At 44.5% G+C, this 18450-nt stretch overlaps 1 protein-coding gene across 1 annotated transcript in view; it reads left to right on the top strand.

Moving 5' to 3' along the window:
- LOC106751841 overlaps nucleotides 1–18450 on the top strand; it is a 59732-nt gene that overhangs the window by 26581 nt on the left and 14701 nt on the right. The window contains exons 2-5 of the mRNA XM_014633032.1: nucleotides 13575–13723; nucleotides 14159–14347; nucleotides 14420–14707; nucleotides 15394–16890. Coding sequence (XP_014488518.1) covers nucleotides 13676–13723; nucleotides 14159–14347; nucleotides 14420–14707; nucleotides 15394–16890 — 2022 coding nt within the window. The 5' untranslated portion in view covers nucleotides 13575–13675. The remainder of the gene's footprint in view (nucleotides 1–13574; nucleotides 13724–14158; nucleotides 14348–14419; nucleotides 14708–15393; nucleotides 16891–18450) is intronic.

The following is an 18450-nucleotide window of genomic DNA, read 5'->3' as shown; positions in this document are numbered from 1 at the left end:
CGATGTCCTACAACTTACAGCGAGTGGACACGTAACGTCACGTTTTCATAAGGTCGGTCGCCATTAGCGCGGATGTCAAGTTATCAGTTTCTGAAGTTAAATAGCTGTGTGATGAAATTTCCGACATGCAACATGTGTATCACGAATGTCTGATATGCAAACGTCCAGTGATTTATAGGATCTGTCCAAATCAGAAGATTTTAGATAACGGGCATCATCATTTTCTCCGCCGTTTGAGTTTTGTCATAGGACATTCTATTATTGTTATTATATATATTTTATATTATTATTATTATGTATTTTTATATAATAATAATTAATAGCAACATCGATAGTCCTTCTCTTCTAGCGCTTGAAGGGTCTGTACTGGGTAGTTATCTTAAAAAGCCTCCGCTTTTTTCCATTTCATTTCATAAAACGCTTTATGGAACATTTAAATATATTAATCGATTGGACATAATAATTTTTCTGATAATTGATTTCTTTAACATATCGCAGAACATGCTTGGAAATAAACTAACCGGCATGCTTGCTAAATTGTGAATGTTTTATATCTTGATTAGATTATATCGTTTTGTATTGAAAAAGGGTATTTTAATTGTACCTTCCCGTTTACTTAAAATAATAATAATAATTATTACGGAGCGTATCTGTATTTTTCTAGTTTATAGTAATACACCAGAGGGAAATTTAAAAGCGGCCACCGGTCGTTTTTTCGACACGCCCCATGAGAAAATGGATGTAAAAACTACGTTAGGTCAGGCAAGGAACGATCGAACGATGTCTAACCTAACGTGGTTTATATCAATTTTCTCAGGAGGCGTATCGAAAAAACTTCCGGTGGCCGCTTTCAGGTTTCTCTCTGGTAATATCATAGAATAAGGATTTCCGGTATTAGTTTTCATTCGGAGCTCTCTGAGCGTCCAAGTATTGGGTACACTGCTGTGTCGACGCGCAAGATCAATGATCTCGAAAGGCAAAGCGTCTCGCACCGATATCGACATCGGCTCGTAGATACACGCGCGTGGGTTCGTTCGGTAGCGCGTAGCCGTAGTAAGGACGTTCGCTTCGCGAGATCCTTCGCGCGGATAAAGTGCTCGCGCGTCTCCCTCCCAGCGAACGCGCGAGATCGCATCTCGATCCGTAATGGCTCTCTCGCGCGCGATTTATAAACGGCGACGATCTCGATCGACGGCAGTCCTTACGAGGCAATTTCCCCGCGATAAGGAGTCACTCGGACGACTTAGGAGAATTTATTAGCGCGCCGAGGAAGGAGAGGCTTTGACCGACGGGCATTCCAGCGCGGAAAGCTTGGTCGATCGGAGACGGCTAACGGTAATCCCGTCGTCGAACATCACGTTCGATTAGCTTAATATGTAAATCCGCGATATAAATTGCAAATACGACGGCGCGTATATGTGCGCGCGCGTGAGTGTGAGATAAGACGCGCACGGCCGGGACTTTCGTACTTCCTGTTTACAAATAGAAGAAGAAAAGGTGCCTCTTCATTCAGTTAAGCGTGTCATGGGATTATGGCGAGATTATTATGTAATCGGGTATTGCGGCGGTCTTGTAAATGCGCGTCTTTCTCGAATTTTTATTTTTCTTCTCTTGTGAACACTTCAAAATCTTATATTTTAATATGTATATAGTAAAACGGCAAATGTGTGTTAAAATATATAAGCAATGATGGAAGCGTGTCAATTGTGATGGAAATGAGATGGAAATAAGCAGGCAAATTAAAGCCTTCGGAAATAAATATATACATTAAAACGAGGTAACCACTAATTTACAGCAACGACACCGCTTAATAAAGAGAAAACACGCATAACTTTGCGGGAGATGGCATGCCATTATTTCGCAAAAGAGAAAGACACGACTCCGAACTGCGTGAACTTTTGAAGGAGGTTGAAGGAAAAAGAATGCAATGGGGCGAAAGGTCGCAACGATCGTTCCCTCGAGCGAACGGAGATAGAAGTGAACGTCTTTCGAACGACTTTGCGTTGTTGCATGGAAAACAAGAGAACGTGAAGTTGGAACGCGATCGACGAAAGCATCCGCCCCGATGACTTAATAACTGTATAAAACGTGTTTTTCCTCTCCGTCGATAAATTCCTCACGATGCATAAATTTGCATATCCCGTTGAACGATTATAATTAAGTATACGAATATAGAAACGGAAAGATACTTGTTGAAAAGATCGATTTTAAAGAATGATGATGTACATAATAATATTTTATCGCCATTTTCATCAAAAGTATCAATTTCCTAGACATGGGTCTCATGAAAACTGAGAGATTAGTCGCCCTCTTCCTCGGCGCCACGTGTCATTTGTCTCCGCAAAGCCGCTTGCGTGAATATATGAGACGCCTATTCTTATAAAAGCTCGGATGGGTCATCGGACGAAAACAGACGGTCCCGTAGCTATTTTAGGCCCCTTTATTCTACCGTGATGCTACTACCTCGAGATCGTTACTGGTCTTCAGTTAGACGAAGATTTGTTGTTTCTCCCGCTGACGCTCGAGTTTTCACAGAACGTCCCTTTGAAAGGCTTCAATGTTTTACCACGCTGTAAAACGACTCGACACGTACTGTGGTTAACACGTGCCGCGTATATAGAGAAATGTAAAAATTCGAGAGATGAAAGAATCCACGGCCCGTGTCTACTCTCTCTTCCGGCGATAAAATTTCGAGTTAATTATTCTTATCGAGCCGCTCATATTCCTCGATATTCCGCTTTATAAAGGGTTAAATCGCACGAAATATATACGCCTGAAATTTTGCCTGCGATTGCGAGATAATTTTTTTTAGTTGTACGCATAACCGACGTGCTTGTACAAGACGTAAAAACTAATTTTGGGACCGTGCGATATTTTTACCGGTTACCGTTCGGGTGGAAAGAGGAGAGAGAAACTTACGATAATCCAATTAAATAAACAGTTAACGAGCAGTCCGTTTAATTGGTATCTGCGCCTGTTCTCAGGCATTGCCACTGTTGCGCCGTGCTGGACTTGTGCGCTACTTTCGAGAAATTACAATGTTCGGTGACATTCTCCTACAAGCGGCAGAATGCCGAACCCGTTACCGGCCTCGACGACTAATTGCGACATTGCCAATCATGTAAATCGCATTAATTCATTCCGTTCCATGGCGCCGGCGCGCACACCTCTGCTTCAAACATTCCTGTAAGAATATCCCCATTATCGGCCCATTTAAACCGTGCATTCTCGTTATTCACGAGTACATTTCATTACATATTTTAAATCGTTAATAATACGTCCATTAATTGCTCGACGAATAACAAATTTGTTTATCGTGATATCTTTTATTGTACACCTTTTGCGAAGTGTGAAACGCTATATTTCAAGGTGGCAAAATAACTACACGGGAAAATTTGTAAAAATTTTTCATTTATTTATATTTATCTATTCGAGATTTTTATACATTGTTATTATACACACACTGAGAGAAAAAAGGGTGCTATATTAGGTAAATATAACAGGTAAATATTTGCTAAAGCAGCACATTTTTCTTTCAGTGTGCTATATTCAGATAATATTTCCAACTTAATTCAAATAAAATAATTACTCCGATACACCTTAACAAACATTTACTCGAGCGTAATCTTTTTTTTCAATGCACGGTTTAAATTGAGTCAGCATAGCTAATAGTCAAAACGAATTCGCTTCTGCTTCATCAAAACGTACCTCGAAGGTTCGAGGACCGTTCGGGACAACTCGAAGCCGCATCGAACCGAGGCAGAAACCGGCGGTCGGGGCTCGTACGCGAGTACAAGTGTGCCATCGGAAGAAGGCTGCTGCGCGCCTGCCGTAAATTTTAGTACGTCATCTCCGGGAACGACCTCGTCCCACAACCGGCACTAAACTCTTTTACGAGGCTGGCTGCAGCCACAGCCGTTCGTCGATGTCGTTGACTCGTTTTTTCCTCCTCGTTCGCTGGCTTAGCGTTCGCCGAGCGGCCGAAGGGTAAACAAAACGTCCGGGAATCCGCTGAAATCGTCCGAGAACGTTCAACCTTTCCTTTCACTCGGTCGGGATATAATTCGGCACAATATCAGGAAGAAGGAAGTTGGAAGGTTGCGCGGAACTGGCCGGTTATTCGGTGCAACGCGTTGATAGGTAAAACGGGGTGAACGCACTTCGCTCTTCCGCGCGGATATTCTTTTCTTTGTTGCGCGCCGCATCTCCCCCCTTCAGCGTAATAAAAAGATATTTCGTCCCGATCGTCGCTACCTCTCTTGATCTTGAAGAGCCGCCGAGAATTATAGCATTTTTACTGCGGCCTTTAAAAACAATGGGTCATAGAAATAAAAGTGAAGCCATAACGCGCGCGTCGTAGGAAGTACTCGGCAAAAACGTCCGCATTAAAGTGAAAGCGCCAAGCGTATCCCGCATATTTCTCGTGAATAATCCCCCGCTATGTACTCTACGTGGCACATTTGCCCCGTAAATAAATTTCACGCGAACCGATGCCGTGTAAACTGTATTGTATAAATCGTTTCTCCGTGGCAAAAGTGTCCTGAACGCGTATGAGGAACGATCCGTTCCGCCGGTAGATTCAGCAAGGCTGCATCCTACATGCAAGAATTTCTTTCCAGGCGTGCATAATGAACGATCTCGGCGATCGCGTGTACCAAATGTCGTCTCCCCGACATTGTACTTCCATTCGCGCGCGTCTACTCATTCGCCCAGACTCATATCTTATCCGCAAATCGCTTTCAGGCAATCCTGAAGAACCGAAATTCCAGTCATACATTTCCCTGAAAATATTATCATCCGCCGATATTCGGAGAATACTGGAAATACGAGCGTACACAATATTTGCCGCAGAATTTCGTCGGGACAATTTTGTTCCGTAATAAAAATTCTCACCGCATCGACAGCGAGAAGGTATCCAATTATTTGCCATTTTTACAGAATTTTCGTACGACCACTTCTTCCCAGTTTTCTTTTTTATATTGAATAAAAAATAAAATTCAAACTTAACGTCGAGGAGGAGCATCGGGAATCTATGGAAATTTAGTTTGGATATTAGGAGAACGTGATAAGCGAGGAGGTTGCCGGAGTTAAATCATGCGACCTCCTATCTCATTATATTCTCCTGATAAGAATCTGAAAATTCCGGATTATTAGATACGCACGGTATTCGTTCGCGACGTTCTCATGGGAATCCGACGGTGGCGAATCGTTTCAAGATGAATATCGGGGAGATCTTTACGATCCTTGCATCCCGACTGCTCGGTGGCAGGAGCCGCGGCGATATTAATTCCAAAAATATATCGCCAGCCGAGCCTGTTCCACGCTCTCGCTCATATTTCGGTCTAGGGTAATGCACACTAACGAAACACAACTCGCTCGCTCGTAGAGAGGACACGTGCTCGCCACATGTCGTCTCTCGCACATTTTTCCCTACATGCTGAACCGCCGAATATGCGCATTCATCCGGTTCATATGTGGATTAACGATACCCCGACACATCGACCGCTTGTCGATCGCAAAATAAGTCTCGAGAGACTCGAAGACTTGTGCCGGCGTCTCGCGATCAAACCGCTCCAGCTTCTCCGCCCGCCTTCGTATCGCTGTATTAATAGCTCGCGCTTTGGCAGCTTGCCTATCGCTTCCTTTCATTCATGTTCCTGTTGCCCCGGACTAGTAAGAGTAAAAATAAACTTAGAATATAGGGGAAGGGAGACGATCTTGTCGGGAACGCCAGCGAGATTCCGTGAAATTTTCCCAGCGCGAGAAGAAATTGGACAACTTTGAGTCGCGTGCGGCGGCTCGGAGCGGAGAAATGAGGAAATTGTTACCGTCTTGGTACGAGAAGAAATCACTTTCAAAACCTTGGTAAAGAGAGAAATGTATGCAAATTTCATAGGTACCCATCCAGTTACTGTCCAGCATTCTCATTAGTTGTAACGATACTGCGTAGGAAATGTAGCCCCCTGAAGAATTCTATCGATTATTCTTATGAAATTTTGCGTAAAAAGTGAAGGTTGAAAAGTTATGGTACTTTGAAGTTACTCGATCGTGAACTTGGCCCCCTGTAATTTTAATTAATTTATTTTTTTTTTTTTCGGAGTTCTGTTGAGAGTTCTGATAGCCCCCCATCGATTATCTTTAAGAATTTTTACTCTCAAATTGAAGATAAAGATGTTATAATATTTCCAAGTTACACAATCATGGAATTGGTGGCCCCCCCATACTTTCATTTCGTGTTTTCACCGCTTTAATCGACGGAACTCTTTTGAATATCGATAGAGAACTCTAGAACTCTTTGGGAACAACCAGAATTCAACCCATATTTTTTTTTTTTTTTAAGTGGGGTCAACAGTCTTACAGACGTCGAGGGAGCGGGTACGAGCTATAAAATTACACGATTGTGTATTTCTGAATCACTTTTGTCGTTCTTTCGTTTCTTCCGATTCGAAAGTAACGTTTCCAAGTTGGTGCCGTCAAGGATAACAACTGGGATATGTAAACGCACGAAACAATTTTTACTACTGTCGTACGTATCCACATTTGTTTTAGAAAATCGCTCTTTCGTAATTCGTAAGACCTGCATTCCCGGTTTTCACGCAACGTATACTTTCTCTTTCGCTTCCAATGGCAATTACGCATTTCGTAAGTAATTTAACCTTTAGCAACGCCAAGTGTCAGCCGTTACGACTACTGATCATTCTAATTTCTTGCGTTTCTGGGTCCGAAATAAATGGATTGAGAGCCGTTGTAACGTAAAAAGGAGATTATTTCAGAAGTGGGACAATATTTTCGCGAAAATTGCGCTATGCAACATGAAAAACGTCCCACGTGAAAGTTTTTTTTTTTTTAATTATCAACTTCCAATTACAAGATATATTCCTCAATCTGCTTTCTGCGTACAAATGTATTCTGCGTTCCACCTTAATTTTCACAACGGAGAAAAGACTTTCGTTAAGCAAAATGTTCGAGGATCGGGCTGGTGAGAGGTTTCCGGAAGCGTACCACTGGATGCTAATTATGTCGTACGGCCGATCGGGCAGAAACGATATAATCGCCCCCGTAAGTTGGATAAATCGTAATTAAACCGCAATTGCAGCGTCAGCTATTGTGCGTGAGGAGCGGATGCGTGTGACGTAACATCGAATGTAGGCCGTTGAAATTTTTTTTACAGTCCGATACCCGACCGCACGTTCATGCGGATCACGTGTTGGAACATGTAAGGTTGCAATGTAATACAATTACGCCTATTGCCGGCTCGGCACATCCACCTTTCACCTTGGAGCGCGAAAAACCGACGGCTACGACGCTCGAATTTTCATCTGACTCTCGATTTCTATTTTTCCTCGCTATATCTGAACGTTTTTTATTCTCTTACTCGGCTTATGTCATTAATCTGTCATGTATCTTGGTATTTTTCTCTTCTATGGGTATTTCGTAATAGGCGACAGAAATGCACTAGAGACGTAATTACGCGACGTGGTGTTAACGGGCACGGCAATGTTTGACGACATATTATCGTATAATAATATATCATAGAAGTTATACCGGCGGGTAGAAGTGGAAATGAGTTTTCGCCGTGCCGTGGAAACTAGAGTGGAACGATCCTAAGCGTGGACCGACGTGAGATTTACCGTAAGGTGTCCTGCCTTTGTCGTTCTCGCTGTATACCGGATATTTCCTAGAAACGCTGCGCGGCTTATTATGCTCTCAAATGTTAAAAATCAAGAGAATATTGAAGAACGCGTGTACAATTACGATTATATCGTCTGAAAATAAAAAGCCGAGTTTTGCGCTTTAAATATCTGTACGATAACTCGTTATTGGACGCTACAGTGAAACGGTACAGCGAATTAATCAACGAAATTAAGCAATTTGAGAAAAAATAGACGCAATCCTTCCGGTTGAAACCGGTTAGCTTAATACATTCCAGTCAAATAATTGGCAAAACACGCATTCCGTTGAATCTAATTAACCAATTAAATTTTATTTCCTTCTGGTCTACCTAATTTAATGCGTTACCGGAGTTTATCGCGCGCGTTTGTCGACGAGCGAAGCGAATATCCCGTCGACACTTTGTTCAAACTTCATCGTAGTCGCGCGAGTGTCTACATTTTCTCGCGGGAGGAGGCGCGTCCATTTTTTTACGAAGAAGAACCAAGGCGTAATCGCGTCAATTTTCCGCATTCGTTTGAAATTTCGAATTCGGCGTCCCTCTCTTTCTCCTTCTCTCTCTTTCGCGATCCTACGACACGATGCAGCCCGATTAATCTTTGCGCGCGCCAGCGGCCGGAACGTCTATTTATTGCCGTCGCGCGCCAAGGATGCAGACAATTTCCTGGTTCAAGTGCATCCGACGAATGGCAACGCATATCACGACGGAGGAATTTAGACGACATGGGGAACGGCCTCTGTGACGAGATAGCGGGAGAAAGGGAGAAAGAGAGACGACTGCCGCATATTTACACAGCATGCGTTTATTGCAGCGGGACGCGATGCAAGGCGCATCTAATAACCTCGTCTCTTTCGATGCAAACGACGGCGATGACGACGACCGTCATGGTTCCATTGAATGTTTCTGCTCATCTCTCTCCCTTTTTCTCCTTTCTCTTTTGCTCCTTCCTTCCCTCTCTGGCCTTCCTTTTATGATTAACTCCTTCAGCGATCAGATCATCTGCCACGGTGCACGCCATGCACGTGTTATGACTCTCGTGCATGTGATGCATTGACAAGTCTCGTGATATATACTCGAGTCTTCCCTCTTTCTCGTACTTCCCCGTCAAGTTCGCGCGATTATACCGTCGTACATCGCCGTGTAGAATTATTTTACACCCATTATCTCTCACAAGTGGCTGATAGAGCGGAGACCTACAGCTAAGCGGAAGGAAAGGCCCGCAACTTCGAATTATTCCCAGGATATTAATTCGTAACATTTTCATTAATGTCCACGAAGAACGCACACAGTGTTACACCTAGCGAGAATTAAGTCAACAATTTACGAGCTCCCTTGCTAAATCGAGGTAAACGCCTACGCGTCCAGAGATGACTCGCGAAGATGGGAGGATCTCGTCCTTGGCATAAAGCTGACGCTAATAGGCCGAATGTTCTTCTATTCTTTCGTCGACTGCGCGATCTCCGCCGGCTTCAGAGATTTATCCCTCTAATTGAGTTCTCGGCGAGTTCGATCGCGATATTGCGAAACACGCGCGCGCACATACACGCGATATCGGGACTCTCGCTCTCACACACGTACGCGCGATTCGACGGTCGCGTGGCCCGTCGAGAGGCAGCTTTAGCATCAAGCGGTCTCCTCTCTTTCTCCCAAGGGAAGAGGGCATCGCCCTGACCGTGACCTAGCCACCGCTCTCCACGGGCAAACAAACGCACACACACGCACATCCTACGCGATCCAGCGCGCACCAAGTGGCCAGTTTGTTGTACGCTCAGCCGTACATGTGCGTAACTCTCCTGCTCGCGCATACAGGGTGTTCCTCCGCGAACCACGTACCTCGTGCGCGCTTTGTTTATCGTCGGCGGGGAGCTACGAAATAACTCGCGCGCGATTTTTCACCGCTCCGTACCAGGCGTACGCCGCGGCGGTCTCCCCGGCCCCTCGGTGCTTTTTTTACTGGCCGAAGGTGCAAAAAGAGAGGTCCGTTTTGTACGATTTGCAATCTGTAACATAAATTCGCAAAGCATTTATATCGTTTGTAAAAGGAAATTTGCAATTGTATATTATCCTTTTTACTTATTCTTAACCTGGCTTATAGGGCTCAAAAAATCGAATTGTCCAAAGTTGTCTTAATTGCTTGCGGTACGTTTAGAATGTACCTTCAAAATTTTCGGCCGAAATTCAAAGCACTTTTCGAACAGCTTGAAGAAGATCATCGAGCGGATGTACAGCGCGCTCCGCTTTCCTAGTCTTTCGGAAAGGATTATCATCAGACAGATGTTTCGTATTGAGTAGATGAGTCATTGTTTATATTCATACGCTTATATGTTAATGTTTATGTTTGAACGTATTAAAGTAGAACATATTAAAATGGCATGGAGCACTTCGTTACCGCTCTTACGCTGCACCGTTTCCGCTTCGATCGCGATTATCGTCCACGCGCGACGAAGAAAATGCGAACAAAGCGCGAACCTATGCGGAATAATCGAGGAACTCGAATTCCCGGGACGTTTCCGAGCCGCTGGATACCCGGTACAGGCGCGTAGGTACCCGCTCCGTCGTATCTCTTCTGCACTTACACACGTGAGGACCCGCTCTCACGATCACGCGATCGGGAAACGTATCTATGCGTGCGTACCGATCGTATGTACGGCCCGCATGCACGTCTCAGGACCGACAGCGAAACCGGCCACGAGAGAGCTCGCCTTCGCGCGAGCTTGCTTTCCTCCGCCGCGCGATATTTCGTCGTCGATTTGTCGCGAGGCATCTCACAGCTAGCGTCGTGCTTACATAAGCGCGTTATAAATCCCGCCTTTTTTTCCTCTCTCTCTCTCCCGTTTTAATAGTGCATTAAGAGTACCCGACACGTATCCCCGCGACGTCAAAAGTTAGGAGAGATGCACGCGCGAATAATTCGTACGTCGCGCGTGTGACTTTCCCTCGACGACGACGACGACACTGTTCTGCTTCGGTAAATCGGGTCTGTGAAAACGCGAGGTAGAAACCTCCGCGGTCGATTCGTAAGGTCTCGACTGTCAAAAGCGGCGGGGCTACGTCGAGCTTTCGAATCGCTCCGGCGACGCGCCGTCGTGTTCGAGTCGCGATGCGATTTTATGTGTGACGCCGATAAGAGACGTTGATAAAAATACGCTTGTGTGTGCGTCAATCCTTCGCTTCATTTTACGCGGCTGCTTTTTACATCGTCGCGGCTTAGGACGATGGATTTCACGACGGACGCGTGAAGACATGTCGAGGACTCTTCGCGACGAGCGGTGGTAAAAAGTCATGTGGAAAGCAGCGCTTCTCTCTCTCTCTCTCTGATACACGAGCAACGTTGTTGACTGACCGTAAACGATTCGGATGCTCTATGAGAGCAGTGCGCGCGACATTGGCGTTTATAATTTACGATGACCAGGGTGCTCGATGACCGTAAAACACCTTAACATAGTTTAATAAAAGAACGAAGCCGACCAACGGGCCTCGGGTGGCATAAAGCAATCGTTTTATGCACCATAAAATATTACGGCGATTCTTCTCAGGGGGGATGTCGCGCACGAAGGAAAAATCGAGTATTCATATACGCGCGCGAGGACGCGCAAGAGAGCGTCGCGACGCTCCGGGAGAAACGAGTTACTCTATTTGCTCTTTGAGATAGAGTGAGAGAGATAGAGAGGCTCTTTCACGACAGTCGATTACTCTTGATCTTAATGTGGAAATATTTATTCACGTGTCACATTTCAAGCCGTCCCGCCGTATCAATGCCTCTTCTGAGTCGCTAGTGTATGTATATACATTCGCGCAGGTACATCGACAGCTGTACGTCGCGATTGCGCAACAGTGAGCGTCTGTTGTCAAGGCGATGAGAGAAACTCGGCGAAAATCTATCTGGGACGGGGCGCGATCGTAACAAAGAACGGTTGTAACGCGCGATAATATGCCATAAACGTGAATACGTGCGTCGAGGAAAAACGGAATTACATCCTTCGCAATAAAGTCGGATAAATCCTCGACAACGTTTCGCCTGATCATTTCGTTACTTTATGATTCGGTACGGTAACGAGCGTAAGTGCTTAATAGGGAGGCTCTTGCGTCGATTCGCACGGAACATGAATGGCACGGGGACGGATTAGAGCGGGAGGGGGAGCGAGTAACTGTTAGAAACAAAAGGAACGAGATCGTTAGAGCGAGACAGATCACCGGAGCGGAAGAAGAGCGGGTGGTCGTAAAATTCGAAAAATATGAGATTATTTTAGCGAACCGGCGGGTTTACCCTGCGATTTACACGCGGCTTTTTAGACGCATTCGCATGCGCGAAATAGCGACCGCCATGTAGCCGCGATATTTTCAGAACGTGTGCGCAACTGCAGCTGACATTCCGCAGACATCCGTCGCGATGGAACCCTACATTGTGCTACGGATGCGATATTCCTTTGGGAGAGTCGACTCGGATCTCTATTCGGAACTCTACCGTTGATTGCTCGTTGGAGAATTTCATTTCAACAGTGTGTTCAGCTTCCCACAAGGGAAATCGCTACATGCATTTAATACCTACTTGTTTCATGACGTCTGCGAAGTTGGCCCCACTTTTCCAAAATTTTCCAAAAAATGCTCGTCTTCGTTTTGTTCGTGATAAACAAATCTGATCGACCAGTGTGACAATATAATTTTGCAAAATTCCTGCGATGAGAAAGTCGCCCATTGTGGAGGAATCTATCAATAAGAAATGAAAGACATCTAAAGTCCAACGAGCGGAGATAATCGGACCGGCCACGGTTTAACCGCGCGGTCTCTAAATAAACTAAATAAAACCGCTGGAAAACAGACTGTTACGCGCGGAGCCACGACAGAAATATCCAGCCTTGACTTCTTCGTGATCCTCACGTCGATTTCCTCCTCGGAGATACATTCCGCGCCGTTCGCTCCAGAATCGCTTTGAAAGGCCTGTACCGGAGAGGCAAATTGTCGTGTTGCTCGTTCGCGTGTTTGTACGCACCGGTACGCACGGCCGCGTGTCGCGTTTGATCGCGATGCCACGCCGCGCGTCATAGGTGTCATAGGGGATTCTGTCAGCTGGTCGGCCGACACGATCGGACATATCGAAATCTACGACCCCGATACTCCGTTCCGGCAAATGAACGGCGCGCGGCTGTTATCAGCGAAATATATCTCGACGCGTACCGTACCGTCGAGATATCGGCAAGGCCGTCGAGAGAAATGCGATTCGAGTCGTTTTAAAATGTTTTAACAGCGCCTCTGTGGAAATATAAAGAAAAAATCGTAGATATTGTTAAAATATTTTCTTTTAAAGCACTCGATTCGAAAACTATCTTCGCGGCATGGATTCATTGCAAAGAGGTGTGATTGAAATGATATTTTTAGGCGAATATTGGAAAATTATTATTTTTATTTTCTTTATAGAGGTATGAATCAATTTTTATCGCAAACTCTTCGATGTAACGTGAGAAGGAAATAGTGCGCACATTTTGGGGTGAAACGTTTTCGGAAATAACACGTGTGCAACGGATGCAATGCGCAAACATAAGCCGAATACGATAATATTTGTGTTGTGCGAAACGATAAACATTTCCGCGCATTTAAGGCGACCATCTGCTATAGGTGAAAGTTTAGCACCAGATACATAATGAAAAGCTCATAATGAAAAGCGAAAAAATTTATTCGTTAGACTCTGATTTTTTTTAATCGCATCAATCTATTACTAAACTTACTATCAACTTTCCTATACTCTAAGATTCTAACTAATTTAGTCGTTAATTTGTCGTATTTCGTTCTAGATATAGTATAATCAACAGTGTACTTCGTTGTATGTTATTATACTCGATCGCATCATTTTCCTAATTATGTTAAGCGTCGTTCCCTATTAACTTTCAACGTTTGTGTTTGGCAGGAACAAGACATAGGATGGGCCGAGCCGTGCAAAGAGGTGTCGTTCAACACTGAAAAGGAGGAGTGTCTCGAAAAAGCGGAAGAAGCAGGAAAACGCGAAGGATGCCTGCTTCGCAAACCGCCGCAACCGAGCGGCGAAACGACAGGACGGTTAGTACTCGTCGTCACATCCGGTGCATCTTTCAAACCGATTGTGTAAACGCATGAAATCAATATTTCATACAAATGGATCAGAGTCGTGAGATTCTTCAGGATGAAACAAGTCCGTGGAATATTAAATTTGACAAAAAACTATATATATATAATTTTTTTTAAGGTAGTTGTAACATAGAGTGCTGGATTGTTATATTAAGGGATTTCCTATATATATATATATATATGTGAGCTCAAAATTATAATATATTTCGCTAATATTAGGTCACATTTAAATCTATATATAGTGCAAGTTTCAACAAGTTCTTAAAAAATTCATTTTACGTTAAAACTATCTTAGAAAAACACACATAGGAGATTTAGCGCGCAAACATTCTTTTTTTTTAAAACGTACGAAAGAGATGTTGGAAGTGGCTTTTCATTCTGTAGCAGCTGACGCACGAACCGCCAAAATTGAAAACTACCTTGAAGACACCTCCTAAGCAAGCCACCAATCCCTTACAATTCGTTAAAGTCGGACCATGTTCATTGTACCGGACCGCACAAGAGCAGCTTCAGAAGGTTCAAGAGGTGAAGAAAATCAAACAGGAGGTCCGGGATGATCCCGAAGATTGGCAATCGGTAAGACTTCGTTCGCTAACACGAATCTCGGATCTGTTTGGCAACGGAAGTAAATTATCGTTGTGCTCGCAGAATTTAGATAACTGGAAGAGTAGTCGAAGGAAGCGGCAGGAACACATAATCGAGCGGGTGGTGGAAGTGAAAAAACTCGAATTGGAGGAGCATGATCGCCAACGTCGTCGGAACAAAACCTTCTCGGAGATGATGGAGGAGCGCGGTAATAGAGGCCGCAAACTGAGCATCAGTTTGGCTATGTACAACGATGAGGATGCAAACGATCTCAGCGATCTTGGAATCGGCACCAGTAGCGGCAAGAGCTCAGTCAGCGGCGACACTCACGATGATACGCATAGCGTTCTGGTAAGTATCCATCGTTCAAATGTGACATTTATCTTTTCTTTGATAACCCATATAGCATTTTATGGATGTCTTAGGATGTCCGATGAACGTCCTTAGGACATAGAGACTGGGTATCTTTAATATGTCCTTTGAAGATTGGTTCCATAGGCGCTGCATAGGAATATGATAACCGTTAGAAAGTCAATAAACTTGATCTGTAATCAGTTCCAACTGATCAGAAAAATCTACTTTCATTTAGAATTTGTTCGGAATTTATGAGTATTCTCGTGTCAATCAAGTCGACGAAACTCAGGTTTAGTTAAAAGATTACTGATTACGCGATATATTCATTTTCTGCGATATTAATTTGGAAAATTGCTTTTATTTCTTTCTTTTCGTTTAGTTTGAAATTATGTTTCCAAATTAATATTATTAGGTGTATCTTTTTATTTGATAAGCGGGAAATATAAGACTAAGAATATCAATGTATTATAAATAATAATAATTATTGTAATTATAATGATTTATTTTATTTCATTATTAATATAATAATAATTCTAAATCAATGGGGAAAAAGATACAATAACGTTGCGAGTTAAAAATCAAGATACGTCTGTGATTTCGCGAAGAATTCGCTGATTCGTTTATTTGGACAAAGAATTCGCCCTCGTGTGCGGGTAGTGTCATGTTCACTCGTCAAATTTTAGAGTGACAGGGACAGCGAGATGGAGAAAAGCCATTCGGATGTAGACAACGCTACCGATGCGGCCTCGACGATCAGCACAACGCTGGCGGCCTCGGTTGCGTCCACATCAGCCGCGGTAACGAGTGCGTTGGCGGCGACATCCGCAGCGGCGGCGACAACAACAACGGAGACAACGACAGCGACGGCAACGACGACGGCAATGCCAACGACGGTGATGCCGAGTGTAATTGCGACGACGACGACGGCTGGGACGTCGTCAACGGCGACGTCCAGCGCAACGAGGAAAGCGTTCGGCGGTGGTTTTCACAATCAAGAATACGAGCCCACAACTATCGCGACTACGAGCTCGCCTGAGCCGGAGGAGTACACGTACGAAGGCGCTATTCGCGGTTACGTGTCGCGGGTGTCGCAAAATATACCGAGGAGGTCTTTGACCGGGATCGACTCTAAGCTCGAGGGAGCGAAATCGTCGGTAAATGGCTCGAAAACGAGCCTGAACGACGACAGCAAGTCCCCGTTGTCGATGGTGAAGGTGGACATATTAAAGAGACGCGAGGTGTTCGAAAAGGCGTCGCAGAAGAGCAACGACAGCAAAACGAATAACAGGCTGTCCGGCGACTTCACCGGCTCGAAGTCTATCAAAGAGAGACTATCGAGCCTTGAGAAGCAAAAGTACGAGGCGGAGAACGGTGGCAGCAAGACGCTGAACCGATTGTCCGGCGACATGAGCTCGATCAGAGAGAGGCTCACCCACCTGGAGAAGCAAGCTTCGGAGCGAGAGAGCAAGAGCTCCGTTCACCGCAAGCTCAGCACGGAAGATTTGGAGACGGTGAGGCCTCTCAGGGAGAGACTGTCCACCCTCGAGAAGTACAGCAGTAGCGACGAGTCGTCCTCCGTGCCGACGACCACGGCGAGCGAGTCGCGGCATAACGGCGAGCTTACCGCCAAGACGATCAAAGATCGCCTTAGTGCGCTGGACGCCGCCAGGAACAAGGATATCGTGGAGAAGCGGGTTGCAGTTGGCAAGCACGCGCTCTGCTTCCGAGACCAGGAGAGCAGGATCGACACCTCGACGCCCAGCGAGAGGAGCTCGTCGCCGGACTCGGAGTACCGCGTACCGCGCGCCATCTTCCACAGGAGCTTAGACTCCCTGGACGCCGACGCTTCTAGCGGACCCGATACTTTCGAGCGCGTGCAGAGCCTCGAAGAACTCGACTATGGCCGACGGTACCCCGCTTCCTCGTCATCCGCGGAACTCCTCAACGACACGGACCGCGAGGATTCGGGCATCCACACCGCGGACGTGAGCTGCTCGGTTAGCCAAGCGGACGAGCCAATCGACGAGGAGATCGTGCATACCGGCAGCAGCATCGTTGAGCGACGGGAGCCCCCCGTCCAAGAGGACACCCCGAGCAGCACGGTGGTCGAAGCGCCGAACGACGCCGCGGCGACGGCTCACCAGTTCGCCAGTCATCGGGAGGCAGTAGCGATGATCAAGGTAGGTGAACGTCTCGCTAGATATTTAGCACGGATGTATCGCCGTGAGTACACGGAAAAAGAGAGACCAGCTGGAAACCCGGCGACAGGGAATGATCTTCGTTACTGCGACCGAGAACATTCAGCTTCAACGCTTTGCGGTTCGATGCGGTATTCATGGTCGATCTTATCTTTAAGATCTTAAGATTATCTTAAGTTCTCCTTCAAATGCATTATAGCCAGTGAAACGATTTGTAAAGTAACTTAAGATAAATTTAAGATCATCTTAAATATAAGGTCTGACTATGACTGAATATCCTGGCTTAGTATCGTTGTGTGAATTTCGAATTTCGTTGCCGACGGCATAGTGATATCGTGATATGTGAGAACATTGATATTAACGATATATACATATTATCATCTAATATATCTACAATTGAAGATGTGTGGGGAAAAGCAAAAGTGAGACGTGTATTTAATAACGTCAACAAAATTATAAAGAGCCACAGTCAAATGTTATAAAGTAACGAATATAATTACGGACGACATACTTAAAGTACACGAAAACGCAAAAATGTTAATTAATAGAATTATGCCGGATGGTAATTTTTCATCGGATGATTATATTATTGTATCTTCGGAAAATGTACAAAACATTTCTTATAGTCAATTATAATAGATAATACTCAAAATATACAAAGTCTGTGATGTACTTTATCACATCTCAAAAAGCGATATTTATAGTCTCAGGATCAAATATCTACGTATGACTCTTCTCAATTAGCAAAAGACTACTATTGTTGGTTGAAACAAATAAAAAAACAAATGCAAAAATTGAAATTTATTATGATTCATTGATAAGAGGAAAACATGAACTTTACGATCAAGAAAGTCAATATGCTTTAACAAGTCCCTTCAGATTGGCACTTAATTGCAGTTGAAAAAGTGCTAAGTATAAACCGTAGGCTCAGTTTGCTCGAGTTAGAGAGCGCGACAACTTCATATGGAGCACGAGCCGCAAAGTGTTAAAATTGAGTTGAGACAATTGAGAGAAACTGACTGAGTAGCAACTTCCTACGGAAATTTCTCTGTTCATATAACCGAGTCTTCGTCTGGTTCCCAGGAAAATTCAGTTACACCAACGGGATTGCTTCTTCTGTGTACACTCGGCGCATCATACTGTACCATTCCTTAGACGGAAAGTCACACGATTTTTAGCCATATACATAACACAAGGTTGGGAATCGCAGTAGTAACACTAGTTATAACTCTCTAGATTTCTTGAAATGAAATCCCCACTCGAAAAATGGAGTGACAGTGAAAAATAACTTAAATTGGTATGAAATGTTCACTCTTATGGAGTTGAATTCGTGTACCCTGTGGCGTGAAGTATATATATATTTTCATTCTACGTTATGAAGGTCCATGAATAATTAGTTAGTAATAGTTTCAATTTTATGTATACATGTGAAAGTTTAAAAGACTAAAAATTATGTAATAGTAAAAAGTTTCAACGTAGGGGATGGTACATGACGTCGATTGTACGTCTGTAACCGATTACTTCGATTCCAATCGTGGCAAA

The sequence above is a fragment of the Dinoponera quadriceps genome, unplaced genomic scaffold (genome assembly GCF_001313825.1).
Source record: "Dinoponera quadriceps isolate SergipeBrazil2010 unplaced genomic scaffold, ASM131382v1 scaffold316, whole genome shotgun sequence".
Classification (NCBI taxonomy): Eukaryota; Metazoa; Arthropoda; class Insecta; order Hymenoptera; family Formicidae; genus Dinoponera; species Dinoponera quadriceps.
Note: the sequence above shows the minus strand (reverse complement) of the source record. Positions and strands in the feature narration are given on the sequence as shown.